This window comes from Onychostoma macrolepis, chromosome 20 (assembly GCF_012432095.1).
Source record: "Onychostoma macrolepis isolate SWU-2019 chromosome 20, ASM1243209v1, whole genome shotgun sequence".
Classification (NCBI taxonomy): Eukaryota; Metazoa; Chordata; class Actinopteri; order Cypriniformes; family Cyprinidae; genus Onychostoma; species Onychostoma macrolepis.
This window is the reverse complement of record NC_081174.1, coordinates 2910378-2933618: the sequence shown is the minus strand read 5'-3', so window position 1 is coordinate 2933618 and position 23241 is coordinate 2910378. Positions and strand designations below refer to the sequence as shown.

General features: G+C 37.2%; 1 protein-coding gene across 5 annotated transcripts in view; it reads right to left on the bottom strand.

The window, feature by feature from the left end:
- The window catches only part of LOC131526808 (A-kinase anchor protein 7), a 58872-nt gene that overhangs the window by 3496 nt on the left and 32135 nt on the right, over window positions 1-23241 (bottom strand). The window contains exon 9 of one of the 5 annotated variants that reach the window (XM_058755367.1): window positions 19278-23240. The exons of the other annotated variants lie outside the window; for them this stretch is intronic. Coding sequence (XP_058611350.1) covers window positions 23188-23240 — 53 coding nt within the window. The 3' untranslated portion in view covers window positions 19278-23187. Of the gene's footprint in view, window positions 1-19277; window position 23241 lie in introns of those variants that run through there. 5 annotated transcript variants of the gene reach the window in all.

Here is a 23241-nt window from a genome sequence, read left to right as displayed (position 1 = left end):
CACCATCATGAGCAGTGTTGGGGGAACGCATTACAAGTAACGCAAGATACGTAATCAGATTACTTTGTTTTTTCAAGTAACTAGTAAAGCAATGCATTACTTTTTAATTTAGAAGGCAATATCTGAGTTACTTTCTCAAATAGGTCACACCAGTTACTGTGTTTCTCATGTGTTGATGGACAGCTCTGGGGTTGCCATGTTGAGAGAAATCAGGAGTAAGAACATGATCTTACTGTAGTTCTAGACTAAATATCAACATTATTTACTCATCTCACCTGCACAAAAACACATTCAGTGTTCCTCACAATCAATAAAACAGTCACATGCAAACTCAGAATATTATACAAACCTGCACTAATTAAATATGTTAAATAAGATATCATTTACGTATTTAATCCCATTTTATTAACCAATGACTTTGCTACTGACCTTCGATGATCCGATTTAACCACACTAATAATCAAAAATGACACATTTGTGTTTTATTTTAGTTATTACTGAATAGTGTTGATCTTTCTTCTCCTGCGTCATATTCTTCATGTGATTAGTTTGAGTGGCGTCCTCTACTGTACAGACGTGAATCTACATCTCCTTCAGTCTGAGGCACATTCACTTCACTTTTACATTTGTAAAATAAGTACTTTTTATATTAAAAACAAACAAGCAAGCCCTGCCCAGATTTAAAAAGTAACTCAGAATAATGTAATGCATTACTTTCCATAAAAAGTAACTAAGTAACGTAATTAGGTCTTTTTTTAGGGAGTAACGCAATATTGTAATGCATTACTTTTAAAAGTAAGTTTCCCCAGCACTGGTCATGAGCGCATGCTTCAGTCTCAATCACATCAGATCAGCTGATTAGCGGTCTCCCAATCACAGATTTCTCCACAATTACGACGGCTTTGATTCTACAGCTCCACGAGCATAACAATAATGACATTGCTTGATTGGTTATTTCCCTTGATACCGTAATTGTGATTATTAAATGTTGAAAATGCACAATCAATGCCTTATTTGGCCACATCTACTCCTGGGTGATTAGAATAAGAGCAGCTGTAGTTCCTGACACTCATTTCAAGCCTGATTCTCCACGGTCATCACATCACTCATTGCTCAACTAGAGCAAAAACACGTAAAAAACACAATCCACTGATACAACAGAAGCAGATCTGAAAGCAGCGCAGCAATCAGCACTTCACAATGAACTGCATCATCCTCTTGATTACTAACTTGTTTAATTGGGCAGCTTTATTTGATTCCATAATTGATTTGATGCTCATATCAGTACCGTGTACTGTGAGCCTGGTTTACAGCAACACAACAACTGACTGGTGTTAATTGAATCATCCATCAAATCACAGGCCAAAACACAACTACAGCCTCTCCAGTGTCTCTGTTATTCTCGCCTGAAACAGATTCTGGCTACATTAAATTGTCTTGCTTTTTGATGTTTGAAATCTCAGGTTAATATTCAGTCACATTAAAAGACTGGGATGCTTTCATAACATTGATCTGCTTGAGGATCAGAAAGCCTTTGAGACACTTAAAATACATAAAAAAAGCCGATGCATACATTTACAACATCTAATCAATCAATTTATGGTTTAAATCACTTCTTGCACTATGTTTGACTCATTGAACATCTCCAGATCTCACATCTCACACATTCTCCTCCCGATCCAGCCGGCCACCAGCTTCAGCGTGCGATTCTTGTGAAGTCAATCTGAGAAAAACTTTCCTAACAATACATTCTTAATCACTTACTACAGATAAATGACTGACAGGCCAAACAGCCAATCATATCACTGCACTGAGAAGCCTTGCTGTCCATCAAGCTTTACTGAACTGTTGGATGCATTCTGTACAAACCTTTAACAGTGGTGAAACTGTGTTGTTATAACACATGTAAATCAAGATATCCAGAGTGGCTATTAATGGAGTTTCATCCATTCTGTTCCCAAAATCAGCCAGTAATCTTGAAAAATGCAAGCGCTGGATCAGACTTGGACTGACCTTTGCTCATTTTACACTTCTGTGATGTTTTCTGCATTAAATAAAAAGACTACAAATAAAGGGTTTTCATTAACACTAGATCTAGATTTTATTTGAAAAACTGAAGCAGGCTAAATGGACTCCGGTTTCAACATCTCTGTGCTCTGGTCAGTAATAAATAATGTGACTTTCTGTGTGTTAAGAGCTAAGTTTATGACATTGGGGTATGTTTCTCACTTGAAAAGTGACTGATTTCTCATCTTCTACTGTTACAGTGTTTTTAGTGTTTCAACATAACCTAATACAAAAGCTTGCGATTCCTGATATTTGTTCAATGACAAACTGTAATAAATTACTGTCGCTTCCAGCTAAAACACAAGTCCATAATCCAGCCACATATTAGTTTAGAGCTGTTTTGTCTTGTAAACGCTGCTTGATCTGCAGATTTCTCTCCTGATTCACTCCAGAACACTTTTTCACTGGAGGAAGCGTTATTATGGACTCGTATTCTAGTTATAAACGTCTTAATGCTGGATTAGTTTCAGCTTTTGTCTTCTCCAGATGTTAACTGATGGACTGGAGTGGTGTGGATTATTGTGATGTTTTTATCAGCTGTTTGGACTCATTCTGACGGCACCCATTCACTGCAGAGCATCCATTGCTGAGACACTGATGCAGAGACACATTTCTACAAACCTGATGAAGAAACACACTCATCCTAATCTTGGTCTGAGGGTGAGGACATTTTTATTTTTGGGTGAACTATTCCTTTAAATAACCACTGATGTTAGGTCAGTTCAAAGATATATTCTCTAAAAAAAAATATCCTGAAGCAGCTCCTCAAGTCAGTTTTATGTTGTTTTCGCTCTTTAATCACTGGTTCAGTGGGCGTGTAGAATTAATGTCTGTTTCTCTGAAAGGCATTTCCTCAGGAAGCCTCATCTCCTGTCTCTCTCCTGTGGGCCTGAGGTCAGGATCTGTGCTGGAGAGATCAGTGTTATGAGCCGTCTCACCGCTAATCAACCAGCGCTTCCCATCGAGGAACAATGTGCATTTAGGATGGTCTGTTTGTCTTCCACCCACTTTAGAAAGCAAAGCGCCAGCTGCTATTTCAAGAACTCAATTCCAGTGAAACGGTGCTGGTGCACGGCCAGTAAGGCTCTCAGTAACAGCCCACAATTCCACTGCCTGACAGCCAATGATGCAAAAACTGTTACTACATAACCTGCCCACAAATAAGCATGCCCTATCATGGCCTTTGCTTTTCACAACTTACATTTTTAATGTCCAAATTTGTTTAATTCATCTTTGTACCATTATGAGCTGCTTATAATGCTCATATAAGTTAAGTATATATCCAATCAACCTTTGTTTGTCAGTGTAGTTTTTTGTAAGCTACTGGTGTTTACGGCAGCAGTTTTAAGGCGCCGTGCAGAGCTGTTTTTGGGTTCTCCAGTGCAACTGTGACATGTTTCCAGAATGGACACTGCCTAAATGGGCTAAAAATGGCAATTGTTACAGCCATCTAATGCACTGGAGTCAATTCTTTTGTCAATTAGTCCCATCTATTGTACTAGAGTGAAGCTGGTTTTCATTCAGTTTGACAATATTGTCTTGCTCCTGGTGTGAACAGGCCTTTCATCTACGATTTGTCTCGCTCTTGGTGTCCAAGACCTTAATTAACAATTCTCAAGCATATTTAACTTGAATTGATAATTGTGGTGGTTTGAGGAGAGTACGCCCCCCACTGTGTGCTCTGGCTGTTGGCGAGCCTGAAAACACAAACTTTTGAAAATGGATTTCAAAGTGCCAGTTTTTGAAAATTACACATTGATTGTGTCTGCATAAACTACACAAATGCTAATTTGTGAAAATGGTGATGTCATGTCCATGCATATCACATGTTTAGTCTATATGCATGCGTGGGTTTCTTTACAAACTGACATCGCCAGCTACTGGCCTGGCATGAATAGTACAGCATTTTAGTTGTTTTCACAGATCAGTGTGAATGGGGTTAATTTACTACAGTGTTCTTTTCCATGTTTAGTCCACCGCTGTCATGCAAACACACCCTGATATACATCAGCTTTCTATCGGTCATCGTCCACCCGGCTCTCTCAGATATCAGCACTGGCCATCATAAAATCCCTCTCGGCTGACAGCTACTGCCGACTGAAGCGCTGTTGTTTGTTTGTGTGAACAAGCCTTCAGTCTGGAAACAGATCTTTGTTGGTGGTTCATAATGCTTTTTATTTTAGTCTCAAATCTGAAAGTTTGGCAAATCAGCCTCAGCTCAAATTAGATCCATAAAAAATGTGAATCATACAGTCGTGTCCAGCATTATTTTGGTGTGCCACTGAGTACTCTGTGAGTTTGGGAGCTCTTATCTGTGTGCACTGTATCTCTGGAGAACCGCACAAGGTAATAAAATCTGACCTTACACACTCACTCACTCACACACACACACACCCTTATGTACTTTCTGAGCTCAAGGCTGGTGTTTATGCTCTGATGCATCACCGTCCTTCAGTTCATCTCAACAAACAGAAGACACACACAGCAGCAGAGAAAGCCACCAGCCTCTGTTCATCTGCTGAGACGTCTTTAAGAGAGCAGCATCAGATGCTGTTCTTCAGGTGGGGAGCGTGTGTTTGTGTTCCTCATCTCCAGGATATCAGACAGTGTCCTGTGAATGTGCAGGCCATGCTGTGTGTGTGTCAGTGTCTATTATTTATATGCATCCCACTGCTTTAACACAAAGCTCCAGCTCGGAGAGCATCACACACATGCTGAGATCTCGCTGTGACCCCGTCAGCCTCATAAACACACTGTATTCCTGAGCCCCATGAGCTCTTCCCATGCATACAGCACGCTGTTCTCTCGCGCGTGACTTACTGCTCCTCATGTGAGCTCTAAGTAGGGCACGAGCTTTAGTGCGCACCATGTGCCGCGCCTGCACTCCCTGCCGTCAAACTGAGGCTCATCTGAAAAATGACGGATTGCTGTGGGGCCCCGCGGCTCTGTGGGGGCCCCTCTCTGTGGTGACTGTGAGACGCATCCTAATGTCAAAATAACGTGGAATTGTGCTGCCTTCAATGCAAATGGTAAGCTTGTACCGAACAAAACATGGCAGTAGGGTTAGGCTCCAGCGCGGATTAATCTAATGAGTGTATGTGTGGATACTGTACTCAGGAATCACAGATTCTAGCCTACGTCTTGGAATATATGACCCAAATAAGAATTTTCACTGTATATTGCCATCTGAATGAGTAAGTAAAAAGTCTGCCACTTTTGTTCTGACCAACTGAGGAAAAAAGCATTACAATAAATCATGCTACCCAGTGGTGATTAGATCTAACGATCAATTAGCTCATATCACATAAAAACGGGCAAATTATTATTATTATTCTACTTTGTTCTCAAATTGTTCATTTTAAAAACATCAGCATTACGTGACTATGTGTATATAGTGTGTATTACTGTGTAGATTTCAATTGTCATACCATTCAAATTTTATATTCAGAAATTTTTTAACCCAAAAAGCAAATTATTCTTCCTTCAAACTAGTTCTCTTTAAAATACAAATCCTGTGTAATCCCAGGCTATCTGTAATCAGACGTACATTAAAACTGGAATATAATTTAATTTCAGTCACACGTGTTTCATAGAATCCTTTCTGGATTACAATCCGCCATCAAAATAAGTTTAATTATTCCAGCTGCTGTGAGAAAAGGCTATAAACGATCCGTCACCTGCCTAGTAGCCGGGACAACTTCTGTTTACAGACGTGACGTAATGACGGCAGTGTGCTGGAATTTTCCGCGAATTCCTACCGGTACCACTCAAATTAGAAATCATTATTATAAGCAAACCATTGTGAATCGGGTTATGTACTTGCTCAAATATTTATTTCAGATCATTTTTAACCAAAACAATGCAGCTTTAAAATAAAATGACCTTTAAAAAAACCTTTTTCCACTATAAAGTACCTCTTGAGCAATGGAAAATTTTCATGAATGTTAAAGGTTCATTGTGGAACCATCAATGCCAATAAAAAACAAGATATATCGATAAACAGAAAACCCAAAAAGTACATCCGAATTCAAAATAATGAAAATTATTAATTACTATCAAGACGCTATCACTTGGTATCACAACTAAATGTTTGTTGCATACAGCAAATGTGAAAGTCGATCGATTAACACTTACATACATCACGCCTTTAAAACGATTACACACAAAATTAAAATGACTTGCAAAATCAATTATCATAATTCACTACAGATTATAGATATATTACAGATCAGTGTTTCTGCCATTGTTTTAATCGACACAGCCCTTCCAACATCACCACTCGTGCATCATCTACAGTTAGAGTTTCCCACTTGTAAACCATTCGTATGATCAGACTTAATTATGATATTTCAATCCCATTTGAAGCACAATTACACCGCATATAGGAACTGCGGGGTGAAATGACAAGAACATACCATGCACAACATACATACACTGCTAGAGACAACAGTGAAGCACAACTAGCAGACTACAACATGAAAAATGTCACAGGAGTTCTTCCACAACACTTCTCCTCATTTAAAGCTACAGTTCTATTTCTACAGCCTGGTGCACCTTCACTACAGATTGAGAGCTGAGCTGATCATGATCCTAACCCTAATTGTAGACCTAAATGTAATTATCACGCATCTAAATGGTATTTCAGTGGGTTTGCTGATGCACACATCCAGAGCACAGTCACTCCCCCCCAGCCAGACCCCAATCAGCGCAGGAAACCTCGCTAATCATCCGAGCTCAAGCATCATCCAGACAGCCTCGGCGCTCACGACGCTCGCAGATCCCTGATCCCACACACTTACTGAGCTTATCCTCCGGTCGGGAGAGAGGGAAGCAGCACAGCTGCCCCATCACGCCTGCCTTTGTCTGGCCTCTCTGTCCTCAAGCGCAGGAGCAGCGGTACAATCCAACCATGAGCGTGCGACTGTCTCTCGCTCCACTGCGATTATGCAAGCGTGTGTGTGTGTGTGTGTGTGTGGAGGGGCTGGTGGGAGATTGGCCGACTGTAGCTCCGCCTCCATCCTCATGCCAGCCTAAATAATTGCTCTGGAATGGACAGCGGCTTATTGCTCTGAGTGTGTGTGTGTGTGTTTGAGCTCAGTGAACTAACAGAGCTTAAAACATACATCTGGCTGCTGCTCACACACTCATAATCCTGAGCAAGAGATTTCTGTGCAAATAAAAACAGCTGTGTGTGTTCGCTTCATTAATCACAGTTTAATCTGACATCAAATCCTCTGACAATTAAATTAACTCATATCACACTTGACAGTGACTATAAGCCACTACATTACTAATTACACCACCAGACAAAATAACCACTAATAATTAGGCTTTACAATTCATGAACTATCCTGGTATTTTCCACAAAGTGCTGCGAAGATTCATCTGGAGCAGAGATCAGCCTGACATGAGCCACACTCACACACTCACACACACACACACACACACACACACACACACACACACACACACACACACAAACACACACTACAGTAAACAGAGACATTCCAGTAACTTTTGTTTTTATGTATAGCTAGCAACAAATACTACAACCAACCCCAAACCAACACTCTAACCTTAACAAAAAATAAATAAATAAAATTTGGGCAAGTTACAGTAAACAAAACAAAACAAATTGGTCAAATTCAACGATATTTGATGCTATACAGTAAATCCCATTTTTATGACTGGTTTCTGTGTTTCATCGCTGAAATCATAGGGACCTAGTTTTGTCAGATTTAGTTCACTTCTTTGTACAATTTTGTCCCAAAAATAAGCCTAAGTAGGTGCACACACACACACACACACACACACAGACGGGCTGGACACAGTTTCCAGCAAATTTATCCTCTTCCTTCTTTTACTTATCATTGTGTCCAGGCAGAATTGTGTTCCTTATTGTATTACAGTAATGACAATCATCACTGAGAACGATCAGAATGAAATTACAAACCAACATCTGGACACAAGTTTTTGTGGAAAATGTGTGTCACTGTCATGAAAAACTTCTCGTCTCAGCTGATCGTTCAGAGTCATTGTACAGTAAGTCATTAGCAGACTGATTCTGATTCAAAATATCCATCTGTTTAGATACAGAAAACACATACTTCACCTCTAATTCACACAATGCTGCTTAAAGTGATCATTAACCTAAAAATCATCATTAACTAACCCTCATGCAGATCGCAAAAGAAGATATTTTGAGAAAACTGTTCTTACAATGCAAGTCAATGGTCACCAAAATGCTTCCGTGTCCAATATTCTTCAAGTGATGATCTTTTGTGTTTGGGATGATATGAGGGTGAGTAACTGATGACAGGATGATCATATTTGGGGCGAGCACTTTAATGCTGTTCATGCAAAATACCCAGTAACAAATACAAATGGTCTTCTGATTCTGAAGTGAATTATGACATGTGAGATTCACTGTAAGTATAGTCACAAACCCATCCGCATCTAACACAAACACACAGTGCAGTCCCACCCGATGACCCCGGTCACACCTCTGCCCCTCTGAAATCAGATTCGATTAGCCTGTAATCTGGCTGTTGTACGGCAGCATTAGAGCCGGTCGTCTGAGGCCGGACACAATGTGAGATGTGTCTCTGCTGCTGCTTATGCTGAGAAATGTCACACGCTGCTGACTCACGCTATTACTAATGCCATAAATGTTACGCAATGCTACATAAAGAGCCCACAGTTCAAACTTTATGAAGCCAAAGTCCACACTAAGAGGTCACTGCAGCAACACCACCATTAAACACTTGATAAGACTCCTCTTTATAACAGTTCAGCTCGTTTCACACTCTTCCAGGGTTATTATAGTCCGGATAGTTTTTATCATGTTGATATTTTAGTTGCCAATTTCAGTTCAGATTCAGAAACCTCTTAATTAAAATATTTATTTTCTGAAGCTTATAAAGTTCAGAACGCTGACAGTCGCAGATTAAGGCAATGCTTTGTTTTAAGGTCAAATTCTCACTATTAACTATCATGCATATAATTACTGCACTGCCTGTTTATTAGTACTTACAAAGCACATATTAATGTCATATTCTGCATGAGCATATTTTAGATCCCTTAACCCACCCATGCCTAAACTTAACAAGTACCTTACTAACTCATAGTTAATAGTGAGAATTGGTCCCGAAATCAAAGTGTTGACTAGTTTAACAAGCTGTCACTCAGCGAGTCCAGAGGTCTCTTGTGATTGCAGCAGTGATCATGAGAGATTGACTGGGGTGTGTTTAGGGTGTCATTGTGTGAAGAAGCTGCTTCTTACGTTCAGATAAGTGGAACTTGTATATGATGTTGTCATGGACGGACAGCATACGTGTGTTTGGATCAAAGTCTAGTGAATGTTTGCAAAATGGCTGAAATCAATAACAGCACATTTAAGATATACTGCAGACTAATTTAGAGTAGAGGTCACAGCTACGTCACTTGCAGCTGCGCGTGCAGAAAAACACTGGGAGCAAGCAGAGGGAAACAGGTAAAATCCATGGAATAAGAGAAAAAAAAAACAGTATTGATGTGCCTTTGGATGTCAGAGTCGAAGATAGCATTTGAAGCTAAACACAGACATTTAAACCTGCTTTGATTACCCTACTTTTACAGCATAGATCTACATAATATTCACATATGGAGTTCATAGGGGACATATTGTATTAGCCTTACAGTTACAGCATGAAATATTATTTAAACTTTTTATTTTTCGCACAAATGTAAGTTTATATCTCCTAGTTCAGACTTTATAACTCGATTATTAACTCAACAACAGCGAGTTTGTCGATTCTCAGGGATATAAAACTCGTGATTCTGAGCCCGGGGGGAAAGAGAGTTGGTTTTCCTCATCACAATTGTGAAATATAATCTCGGAATTTGAGAAAAAAGTAAGAATTATAAATATAAACTAAAAATGACCTTTTATGGCTTCCACAGACTGCTCCTTTAAAACTGTCATTTTCTCACTGTAAAAAGTGATAAGTTGACTTAACTTCAAAAAATTGAGGAAATTTTTAAGTAAATGATAATTTAAAAAAATAAGTTAATTGAATTGTCAAGTTCACTTAACTTTTAAAAAAAAAATTATGTACTTAAAAATTAAGGCAAAGGGTTTCCTCAATTTTTTGAAGTTAAGTCAACTTATCACTTTTTACAGTGCACCAGATAGGCTCCGCCCACACAAACGCTGTTTGCTAACATGACATTTGTCTACAAGCACATCTAGATAGGTGTGATTTTTAGAAACTGTCGTATGTTGTTCAGCTCGTACAGCTCAACACCATCAGTCAATCAGAGATGAACTCAGGTCATTCTTACAGTCCGAACAATACAGTAACATCTTCACTAATGCTGACAGCAGTGTCGTCTGAGGTGCGTTACTTTTGACTGCAAGGGCCCTATGAAGTGGACTGAACAGATCTGAAAGGAGCGCACATGTTCAGTGTGAAGGTCACTAAGAGAGGAACATCAGAGGGAAATTTACCCATCAGTCATTGCTCATCCCTCCAGCACTAAAGATATTTGACTCAAATAAACGGTGTAAACGATTTGAGGCTTGGGTGTTTTTATTGAGTTTTATTAGTCCCAGGTGTGGTTTGTACGAGGCTGTTTGCGGGTATAAAGCGTGTGAGATGAGACAGTTACAGTACAACGATCGTGATTATGTTTAAACAAGATAAAGCACATATCTGTTCCACTGCAAAGGTGGCAGCGTTTACTGTAGGTGTTTTTACACACCCTGCTGGAAAAAAACCAACAAAAACACAGCTAAAGTACAGCAGTTACAACTGTATGCTTTGACACTAGCGGCTGAAGTGGGTCTAAGCCACAGTTGTTTATATTTAGTTTAAAAAAAAAAAAAAAAATTGGTATCCGAAACAAAATAAATGTTAACTGAAATAAAATATAAAAATACTTCCATTAAAATTACAGCTAGTTGCCATAGCAACAGTTCTCATTTTTTTTAATAGTTTAACTTGATGTACTAAAATAACTAAAAATGAAATAAAAATAAATTAAAAATAAACAGACATGCATAAAAAACTAAACCTACTAAAAAGGACAAAAACACAACAAAATTAAATTAAAACTTAAAATGAAAACAGAAAAAATATGAAAATAAAAACGCTAACAGTAACTTGATAATACTACAATAACACTGGTCTGAGCGGGCTTCGTTTATCGTCATTGTGCCTTTACATTGAATTTTGATCAGGCACAGAGCAGCCTTAACTCAGCTGTGTAAAGACACCTCTATAATTTAACCAAACTACGTTTATTTTCATATTAAGCATCGCAACAAGTATTTAGACATTCAGTTTAACTCATAACTATTTATATTAAATGAATAATAAACTGACCTGTTCATAAATGCACTTGGATGAGCGATATCCACATGCATATTATCTGACAGTATGGTCATTCATACTGTATGCACTTACAGAAGTACACCATTATACTCCTCTAATATGAAGCCTCTGCAGAGTGTGCGAACAAACACATTCTGTCAAGTGAAGTGACCTTCAGCAGATGCTCTGTGCGCTGTCATTGAGTTCCTCTGCTTTCTCCTGAGCTTTTTCTCCTGTATCTAACACAAATGTTAGTTCATTCTCTGCCACAGTCACCTCTGGTCTGCTCCCTGCAGAGTATTCAGAGTTGAGCGATAATATGACCAAAATCTGGAACCAGAAGTAATGACTCAGTGCTGCTGTGAAATGATATGAAGAGCAGTGAGAAGTGCTACAGATGTGGCCATTAAGACTGCGCATCACAGGGAAAGGGATCCCCTGACCTGCTGCGCCAAGACACGGCCTGCAGTGAAGTACATTACCAGTCGTGTTTTATTCTCAGTTAGAGCGTGTACTGAAGCCAGTAACATGCAACAGATGTGTTAACCTCCCTCAGGCACGTATTGACAGCAAGCGAAAGAGTGGTTAGACTCCTAAAAAACACCTTTGCTCGTGTGCAAACAAGTGCTCATACTACTGCGATCGATTTCATTTGCCACTCAAGTCAAGGCTGGAGTGTGTGCGATATACAGTGTATCTTCTTCGATAATACGGTAAGTGTTGTTGTAATGATATACAATCTGACGTTACAGAGTACATCACAAGAACACACCCAGAGAGTGCACACACATCATTTACTAGTCTATTAAAAGCCCAAATTCAAGGCATTCTAAATTGTAGATGGCAAAAATGCCTCTGTATGTGTTTTATATTTATGTATTTTAATATAGTTAATCTATATCATACAAAGAGTGCCGTTTTTTTCTTTTCTGATATCAGCATGATAAAAATTTAATAATCATTTTATACAAGTTTAATAAAATTAGCAGTGACTTACATTTTAGACATGATATTGCCTGTTGTTGCTCAATTTTGCCAACAAAAATAGTTCCAAACAAAGATGACAGCACTGTTTTGCATCTCTGAGCAACAGACGGTGTTTACTTACTGAATGAATCAGCTCTTTGATTCAGTGACTCACTCATTAACAGTCAAGTGCTTTGTTCCTGAATGAATCAGCTGTTTGAATGAATCGGATGAATCTCAATGACTCACTCATTAACACTGATTGCTGCCACCTACTGGCGGTTTTAAATTCACATTTCAACTATATTTTTTATGTTTTGAATCATTTCAAATATCAGTATTCAGCATTTAATGTTTAAAACAAAGCATTATTTATGCATTTGTAACTGCCGGTTAAACGCATCCATGTCCCCTCTGAGCTACATCTTAGGACAACATGCAGACATCACTGGAACGTTTGTAGTTCGGTCGGATATGTCAAAAACAAGCAAAGCAAAGCAATGCACAAGTTACTTAACGGTAGGGAGGGAGGGACGGAGAGAGAGAGATGTTCGCTCACATAGCATGCATCACTTGGATTAAAAATGAATCGTAAATATAAGACAATTTATAGGGGCATTCACTATAAAATAAATCATTTATTTTCAACCTTAAGCATACACGACTTTCTGGCGAAAGTGAAACTAGCAGCCTGTGTGAAGTGTGCGAGGCTGTACTGTCCTCTCATTCTGCACCGGTACAAACACGTGCGCGCGTTCTGCATGTTTTGCTTGCTTCATGAGTGTTTCTGCATTAGAAAGAAAAGCAAAGAAAAACTCGACTTCTATTTCTGAAAATATCACAGTTAGGAGATTTATAACGAGTGGTTCCCTGCATTATTACAGCAAAACGCGTGATTTTAGCAGCTCTAATGCAACTGAATTAAAGATGATGTACCATAGAGCAAAAAAAAAAAAAAAGAACAGTGAAAGTAACAAAAACTTGTAAAATACATTTTAATGTGCATAATTAAGTGTGAAAATAATCGAAGGATATACAGTCAAACCAAAAATTATTCAGAGACCAAAATATAATTTTTGATATTTTTTACTAGTGGGTGCAGGACACTATAGTTCATTTATGTAAGTGAGGATAGCAAAATATAGTAAACTGTGACATATTATATCCAAAAATTCTTCATACAGTGGACTACCAATAAAACCAAAAATTATTCAGACCGAGTCTGGGAAAAAAACTGCAGTTCAGGTTTGCATGCACCTGGTTGACAGCATGCCAGGAGACTACAGGCTGTTATTAAGGCTAAGGGTTGCCTGACAAAGTATTAATAGTTGTGTAAATATTGTCACACTAACAGCTGTCTGAATAATTTTGGTTGATTGTAATCCATCACATACCTTTCTATCAAAGTTATCTGACATTATCAAGCTGAATTTGTTCTGACACAGTTTAACTCTGAGTTCTTGTCATATTTTACTACCATAAACTATAGCGAATAAACTGTGATAATGTGAGAACTGTTGAAGGTGTCTGAATAAATTTTGGTTCGACTATCTATTTGATAAATTAAGTTAACCAACTAACATTATACATACTCTTTTAGTTTCTGTACCCAATATTTAAAAAATTTACAAATGCAATGAAAATATCGGTATCGGTACTCGGTATCGGCAAGTACCAAAAATAAAAGTATCGGTATCGGGCGAGTACTGGAAAAAGTGGTATCGGTGCATCCCTACTTAAGTACAATAAATATCACATACTTTAAGACTTTTACTCAAGTAATATTCTAAACAGTGACTTCAACTTTTACCAAAGTCCTTTTCCGGTAAGATATCTGTAAAAAAAAATAAAAAATAAAAAAGAATATATCTATCTATCTGTCTGTACTTTAACTTAAGTGTGGCTTTCAGCTACATTATCCACCACTGCTTATAAACGTGTGAGAACCCCATTTTTTAAATATATTGTTTATGTACAACTGAAAGAAATAAAATATTAATGATTCCGTTATTACTGTTTTTTACATGCTTTTCATTGAAGTTTGAGCTTATGCACTTATATTGTGTTATTATGTTAACAGGATTATTTCAATTTTAGTCCGGTGAACACTACTAAGAATATTTTGTGTGTGCATGTGAGGCGGCGGCTCGACCACTGGATTGTTTCTTTTTAAGAGAGTAAACTGTTACTCCGTAATTTATGGTCATATATAGAAATAAAGCTGACACCTGACATCACTGTGTCACAGTATTTCATTACTAAACACCACATTCAGTACGCACATCTATTAGTAGTCCATTACCACTCAAAACCACAACAATCAGCGTAACAAAGCAAGCCACACATTACTGCTTCACAATCACACACAACATGTGCTCTCTTTTATCCAGAGTCACTAACCATTACCACATGAGACCATTATCATCAGTAACACACCATCAGTCATCCCCAGTATCATATACTGCATGTAAACGATTGATGAACATTTCTTCACAACTGTTCTGTGAAATGCAGAGCTCTTCCTGTCTCACTGAAGCGGCTCCTACAAACAAACACGTCCATCTCTCACTGCTCCTTATCAGCGCATTAACAGACACGCCGATCGATACGGGCCACAGCGCACACACAGCTCATGTGATATTACAGAGAAACCACCAACCTCCAGGTCTGAGCAAACACACCAACTCTGACCGAGAGGAGATCAATGTCTGCCTTCCACTGAAAACATGAGGAAATCTCCAAATAAATGAAGCACAAGTGACACTTCGCAATATAATAACCTAAAAAACAATGACAAAATCATGTGCAATAACTACAATAATAATAATAAAAATGTACAGTTAAACTATAAGGTATTTTCAGTCGTGTGTGATTTAACTCATCTCTCAAGCATGAGTATATCAGTGTATCATCACAAAAACAACAATCAGTCAGAAGCATCAGACCCAGAGTTACTTTAGCATCACTGAGATACTATTATAGTTTACATTCATATTTGATGTTTATTTTGTTGTGAAAAAACCACTAAACATTTATCCGTTTTAGTTATTTTAGTACATCAAGTACATAACTAAATAAAAATAAGAACTGTTGCCTTTGCAACTAGGGGAAATAAAATAAGTTTGATTTCAGTTAACATAAGTTTATGGCTTCAGCTGCAGACAGAGATTTTTATATGAAATAATGAAAATGGTAGTCAATCAGAATAAATTGTAACAGTTTACAGCAAGGTGTCATTTGTTAACATTAGTTACTGTATTAACTAACATGAACAAACAATGATCAATACATTTATTACACTGTTTATTCATGTTTGTTAATGTAGGTTAATAAAAATAGTCGTTCATTGTTAGTTCACAGTGCATTAACTAATGTTAACAAACACAACTTGAGATTTTAATGCATTAGTAAATGCTGAAATTAACATTAAGATTAATAAATGCCGTGGAAGTGTTATGTTAACTAATGAACCTTATTGTAAAGTGTTACTGAATAAATCACGTTGTGTCGTGCTCTTGATATTCACATTCGTGCATTTAAATGTCATAACTGGACTTTCCGAGAATATCTGTAGGAGCCAGACAGCAAAGCAGTGTGATGTGTGTTAGACATGCGATGGCAGTGTGATCCGCTGTAATGAAGCATCTTGGGTTTGCATGATCTCAACACCACACAATCACCATAATGCAATACTATATCAATGCAAAATATTACACACAATGCAATGTGAACAGAACACCAAACTGAAACAGAAACACACAAGAGGAGCACTATGGCGAGAGACGCCTTTCTTAAATAATATCCAGGGATTCAGAGCGCTCAGATCAGATCAGAAAGAAGCAGAAGTGAGGAGCATTCAGCAGTGATTCCTGGAAATGAGTGGATGAGCTGCTGGAGGTTTAGAGAGCGGAGCTTATCTGAGACGAGACGCCGTGTGCGACGCTTAACACTGACGAGATTTAACCAGAAACCCGCAAAAAAGCAATAATGTCACAATAATACTGTAACCAGCTGTTACAACGGGACATGGTAAATGGTAAAAAAAAAAAAAAAATGAAAATGTATTAAGTCTGGCATATAAAACAAGTAGCTCTCACATTCAAGAAGGGAAAACAACTGAGTTTTCTCCAGAAGCCCAAACTGAGTAAAAATATGCAGTTTGCTGCAGATGCCGATATTTTCATGATGAAATTCTGCTGCTTGTGATGTAAATCAATGAGATCTTTACAAGCGTATACTGACATAAAATGATATAAATATCAGTCATCACTCGATATCTACAAAAATATGACTTAGTATAGTAAGATAATATTTAAAGGATCCAAACATATAATGCAATGCCGATTGAGAGATGAAGAAATAAACGCTCCTTTTACGTTTACATTCATGCGTTTGGCAGGTGCTTTCAACCAGAGAGCCTCGCACTGCCCTGTATTCCCTGGGAATCAAGATGATGGGGATGTATTTGTGCATCCAGACAGAATACAGTTCAGCTTCCTACAGAATAAATCCAGAGATCTGTGGGCGGACAGGAGCAGGTATGTGAAGGAAATGTGTCGCTTTCTAGAAATCTCTGCACAGGAGATACTTCAGCAATCCTCTGTCTCTGTGGGAAGCAAATAATACGCTCATCTAATTGATTAGAGTCATTAGTGCTGCTGTGTGCCGGTCCAGATGAGTACGATCAGCCTCTGATGAATTTACACATCCTACCATCTGACTATACGGTTAGTCAAAGTCTCTAAAGTCACCTTTACTTAGGCATAACCATCAGCAGCATCTCCTGAGATTAAATTACTCTAAGACTAAGACCACATCCTCACTGTTACTGAAGACTGAACAGATGTTGAACAGACAAATCCATTATGTTATTTCACATCCGGAGCTGGGTAGATTGCAGATCACATGATGAAAACTGTAGTTACTAACGGAATCTAAATGACTCATTTTTGGTCATGTATTCTAACTACTTTTTAGATGGCTTTATCTAACTTGTCTTGCTCTTACCATTAAATGGACCATATTGATATAACACAGAGCAAAGAGAATCATAAAATGCATTTAACGTTACATGACACCAGGGTTTCCCAAACTAGCGTTAATGTAAGAACACCAGTGGGTTTGTGAGTTGATAAAAACGAATAATAAAATAAATCATAAAAATGTCAAATTAATTATTTAAACACTCGAACACTAAAAATAGAAATATTTGTTCACCTGCACATCAATGTGACCATTAACTGACATCAATGAACTGTAAACATGCAAATGTGTTGTTCAATCATTGAGATATTACCATCACCAGTGTTTAGTAACTTGCATAATTATTCGTTTCATACATGATCTAATTGCTTAAGAGCTGCTTTTGCACCAAATTCAGATGCACGGTTGGCAAATTTATTACATGACTACTCTATATTGTGAATACAGTCAAAGCTAAATGATACGAAACACAATAAGACTTTTAGAAAGAGACAAAAGGGAGAATCAATAAATTATGAATGATTTACTGCCATTGTGTGAATAATATGTAATCATTTAATCCATAAAAAGTAACTGTAATCCAATTATGAGCATTTTAAAATGAAATCTAATCACAAGTACTTGATTTCTGGAATCTGATGACGCAATCCGTGCACATCAGTGTTGACGTCCAAACTGCGTGCGATCTGAAGACTATGAGAACAAATGTATACAGTAGGCCATGCTATACATGATGTGCAAAAGGGTTAAATCTACTAAACATTACATTAAAAACAAAAGCAACTGCTTGCCTAGCATTTTAAAGCAAGCTAAAATCACTAAATTAAAAATGATAAAACAATAGCACAGACCAAATGTTAAATCCGAGGAACACACACTCATTACATCACGTTTACATCCATCAACTCCCTTCACTGTGACTGCTCTCATAAAAACATGTAGAATTTCAAACCTGTATTTTATGTCTCTCAAGAAATATATGAGTGAAGCCTGTGAAGTTTATCAGAGATAGCTGTCAGGACTAGCCTGCACGAAAAACAATCAAATAATCTAACTATAACAGATTAATCAATAATCAAATACACTACCAGGCAAACGTTTTTGAACAGTAAGATTTTGAATGTTTTTTAAAGAAGTCTCTTCTGTTCACCAAGCCTGCATTTATTTCATCCAAAGTACAGCAAAAACAGCAATATTGTGAAATATTTTTACTATTTAAAATAACTGCTTTCTATTGTAATATATGTTCAAATTAAATTTTTGGATTTCTGTGATGCGCAGCTGTATTTTCAGCATCATTGCTCCAGTCTTCAGTGTCACATGATCTTCAGAAATCATTCTAATATGCTGATTTGCTGCTCAACAAACATTTATTATTATTATCAATATTTAAAACAGTCGAGTACATTTTTTTTTCAGGATTCTGTGATGAATAGAAAGATCCAAAGATCAGCATTTATCTGAAATAAAAAGCTTTTGTAAAATTATACACTATACCATTCAAAAGCTTGGAGTCCGTATAATTTTTATTTATTTATTTTAATTTTATTTTTTTTGGAGGGGAGGGGGGATTATAGAAATGAACACTTTTATTTAGCAAAGATGCTATAAATTGATCAGAAGTGATGATACAGACATTTATAATGTTACAAAAGATTTCTATTTCAGATATATGCTGTTCTTATGAACTTTCTATTCATCAAAGAAACCTGAAAAATTCTACTCAGATGTTTTCAACATCATAATAACAACAAATATTTAGCAGCAGATCAGCATATTAGAATGATTTCTGAAGGATCACGTGTCACTGAAGACTGGAGTAATGATGCTGAAAATACAGCTGCGTCACAGAAATAAATTATGTTTTAAAATATATTCAAATAGAAGCAGTTATTTTAAATAGTAATAATATTTCAAAATTTTACTGTTTTTGCTGTACTTTGGATCAAATAAATGCAGGCTTGGTGAACAGAAGAGAAGTATTTAAAAAAACATGAAAAAACTTTTGACTGGTGGTGTATATTGATAATTATTTTCATAGATTAGTTCTTGCAGCCATACATTGTTTAAATCAGAGTGCTAGCCTGATCCTCAGTGTTTACGTGCTGCTAAATCCAATCTGATTCCAGATTATTAAATTCTGATTCTCATTTTCATGCGAACCAAAGGAAGCCACCAGAGTTACAGCACCACAAATATGACTGCCGTTTGCCTTGATGACAAATCTAAAAGGAAAGCTGACATTTATATCAGAAAAGCTTTCTAGCAGGTAATAAATTACGGTAGTAGTAAATATTCAGTCTCCTCTACTAACCAGTTCATAAAACATGAGACGTTAATAAACATGCACACATTCATAGGACGTAATACACACGTGTAAACAGCACCGTGCATGTGTGCAAGGGATGTCTGACTCCGATAATCAGAGAAGATCGTAGCATTCAAGTGTTCACATGCTTAATTAGGTCCTATATTGATCAGATTATTTCCAGTCTGCAGAACTTCTTTCAATCCATTCAGATCAACTTTTGTGTTTACATGAAGGCTTTTCAGCCCGACTGAATCATCAATCCATTATAGACTGATTATTTTGAGGTGCATTTAAAAGTAGCTATTTTTGTACAGACAGCAAATCCACTATCTACTACAGAATACATCAATTTTTTGTGTTCCCTAAAGAGTTAGATTTTTGCCTAAACAAAAGCACGAGGAACAAAATCACAATGTGTGTTTGAGAGACAGACACTGACTGACCTCGATGACCACTAACCATGCCAAACAACGCCATTCTTTCAGATGTCAGTGGTGCTGATAGCACATGATCACAGCTTTACGACAGCTTATTATGATATTTGGCACAAACTTGTATCAAAATGATGCAAAAGACAAAGACTGACTGTAGTGTACAGAATAGTGTACAAAAACTAAGACCAGTTCAAAGAACAGAGACAAGAAACAGAGAATCAACACTGACCTCTAGTGTCATCATGTGCTTCACACAAACCCTTTCCATCACCATAAACTCAAGGGAGCAAAATAAGCCCAAACGTGACCCTGCAGCACAAAAGCAGTCATAAGCAGCACAGGTATATTTGTAGCAATAGCCAACAATACATTGTACGAGTCAAAATTATACATTTTTATTTTGTGCCAAAAATCATTAGGATATTAAACAAAGATATTTTGTAAATTTCCTACTGTAAATGTATCAAAACTTAATGTTTGATTAGTAATATGCATTGCTAAGAACTTCATTTGGACAACTTTAAAGGTGATTTTCTCAATATTTAGATTTTTTTGCTCCTCAGATTCCAGATTTACAAATAGTTGTATCTCAGCCAAATATTGTACGATCCGACAATGGAACGCTTATTTATTCAGCTTTAAGATAATGTATAAACCTCAATTAAAAAAAAAAAAAAGACCCTTATGACTGGTTTTGTGGCCCTGGGTCACATATGATCTCTAAATCTCGAGGCCTAGAGAGAACACAATGAGATTTAGCAATGCCTAAAAGTCAAAACATTGGCAATTCCCAACCAACCTACATTACTTTTTTAACTAAAACAAATTTACAAAAAGAAATAGCTTAATTAGAATATAGAAGTATCTTGTCCTTTACCTTCTGATCACACTGCAGTAAACGGTGCTCTTCCTCTGTATTTCTGTCTTGTTTTCCAGTGCGAATGACTAAAGGTTCTTAAATCAAGATGCATTTACTCCACGGCAGAAGATGATGAGTCTTGCTTTTTGTGAAAGTGAGTTTATGACTAAAACGAGAACAAATATCTGCCAATGAGCTCACAGAGCTTAATTAAAAGGATAAAAAAGTTTTCATGCCCCATTGACAGACTGACAGATGTTCTTGTTTTATGCACAAACTAAAATAGACATAAATACTGGCAACATAAGGGGACTGTCATGTATTAAGCAACACACAAGTCAAGTCACTATTATTTGTACAGCGCTTTTAACAATGCAAATTGTGTCAAAGCAGCTTTACATCAGCTTGATATAAAACTGGGTGGCTTTATATCAGCTTTACAGTATTTAGACGGGAAAATAGTGTCATTCTCTTAAGTCACACACACAGAAGGAATGCTCTTCAAACGGCTTTTAATAATGACCTCAGGAACTCACATTGAAGTACGCAGGCATACATACAATACTGTGCAAAAAGTTTTAGGCCACTAGTATTTTCACCAACAAAAAATGGTTTTAAGTCAGTTATTTCTGTCTTCTGCTGTAGTGTGTCTGTAGGAAATATCAGTTTACATTTCCAAACATTAATTTTGCCATTAATTATAATAATCCAGTGAGATTTTTGAGATGTGATCTGATCATCATCAGTCTGTCTGGAACGACATGAAGAAACAGAACAAACTGAGACAGACTAAATCCAGAAGAACTGTGTCTCCAAGACGCTTCAAGAAACCTTCCTGCAAAGATAAATGCTGTAAAGTGAGGATGCTTTCAAAAATAGCGTTATAAATAGATTTTATTTATCAATTAACCTCTATTAACTAAATCAAATCAACATTTGGTGTGAGCATCCTTTGCATTTAAAACAGCTTTTGTCCTTGGTACAGTAGCACATAGTTTTTCATCTAGCTTTGCAAGATTATTATTATTATTATTAAGTTTATTTTATATAGCGCCTTTCTGCAAACTCAAGGTCACATTACAATATCAAAACAGATAAACATGACAGCAGACAGAAACACAAACTACAGATAAACATGAGATCCATGGCATGAATCAGATCATACAGTCAGAGATCAGAGAAACAAGAAAGGAAAAGATATGTTTTAAGGTGGGTTTTGAAATCCTGTAATGAAGAAAGACCCCAGAGTGTTGCGGCAGAGACACCAAACGCTCGTCCACCAAACGATGCTAACTTGTGTCGTGGAATTAACAGCAGACCAGTATCAGACGATCGTGTGCGAGCTGGAGAGTAAGTATGACTGAGATCAGAAATATACAGAGCATGATGTGCTTTGAAGGTGATGAGGAGAATCTTGTATTGAATACAATAACGGACAGGTAGCCAATGAAGTCTGTGTAGAACGGGAGTAATGCGAGAAGATTCCCTTGCTGCAGAGTTCTGGATATATTGGAGCTTATTAATTGTTGTGCATGATACAGTTCTTCTGTTTCTTCATGTCGTTCCAGACAGACTGATGATGATCAGATCAGATCTCTGTGAGGAGCACTGGCTGTCGTCAGACAAAAATCTCACTGCATTATTACAATTAATGGCAAAATGAATGTTTGGAAATGTAAACTGATATTTCCTCCTGACACACTACAGCAAAAGATAGAAATAACTGACTAACTCGAACCACTTTTTAGCTGCTGAAAATACCAGTGGCCTAAAACCTTCACAAAGTACATTTATATATAAAACGATATATGAACAACCCCCTCACTAAAACCTTTCAGAATATAGATAGGAATAAAAGTGTACAGTTTTTAAAGGTGCATGTAAGAGCTGCTAAAGCGCCTTTAAAAATATGCATTGAAATCTACAGACAAATACATAAAGTGCAATAAATAATAAACACTTAAATGTGTATTTCGGATGTTTTATTTGCACTAGCCCAAAAAACAAAATAGACAAACATCTAAAACAACAAAAAAACAATGGTTTTGCCATCTTAAAAAATCCTCATTCAGTACTGTGGTATATCTGACAGTACTATGGCATTACTATCTGAGAGCATTACTGTACCACAATAACAGGCTGAAGCGAAAGAGTTTGCAAATGACCTGCAAACCTGAGCCCAAATTACAGCAGTGCTTCTGAACGGACTTTACTTCAGGATCCAGAGCAAACACGAGAACTGATGTGTGGAGGAGAGCAGACGAGATC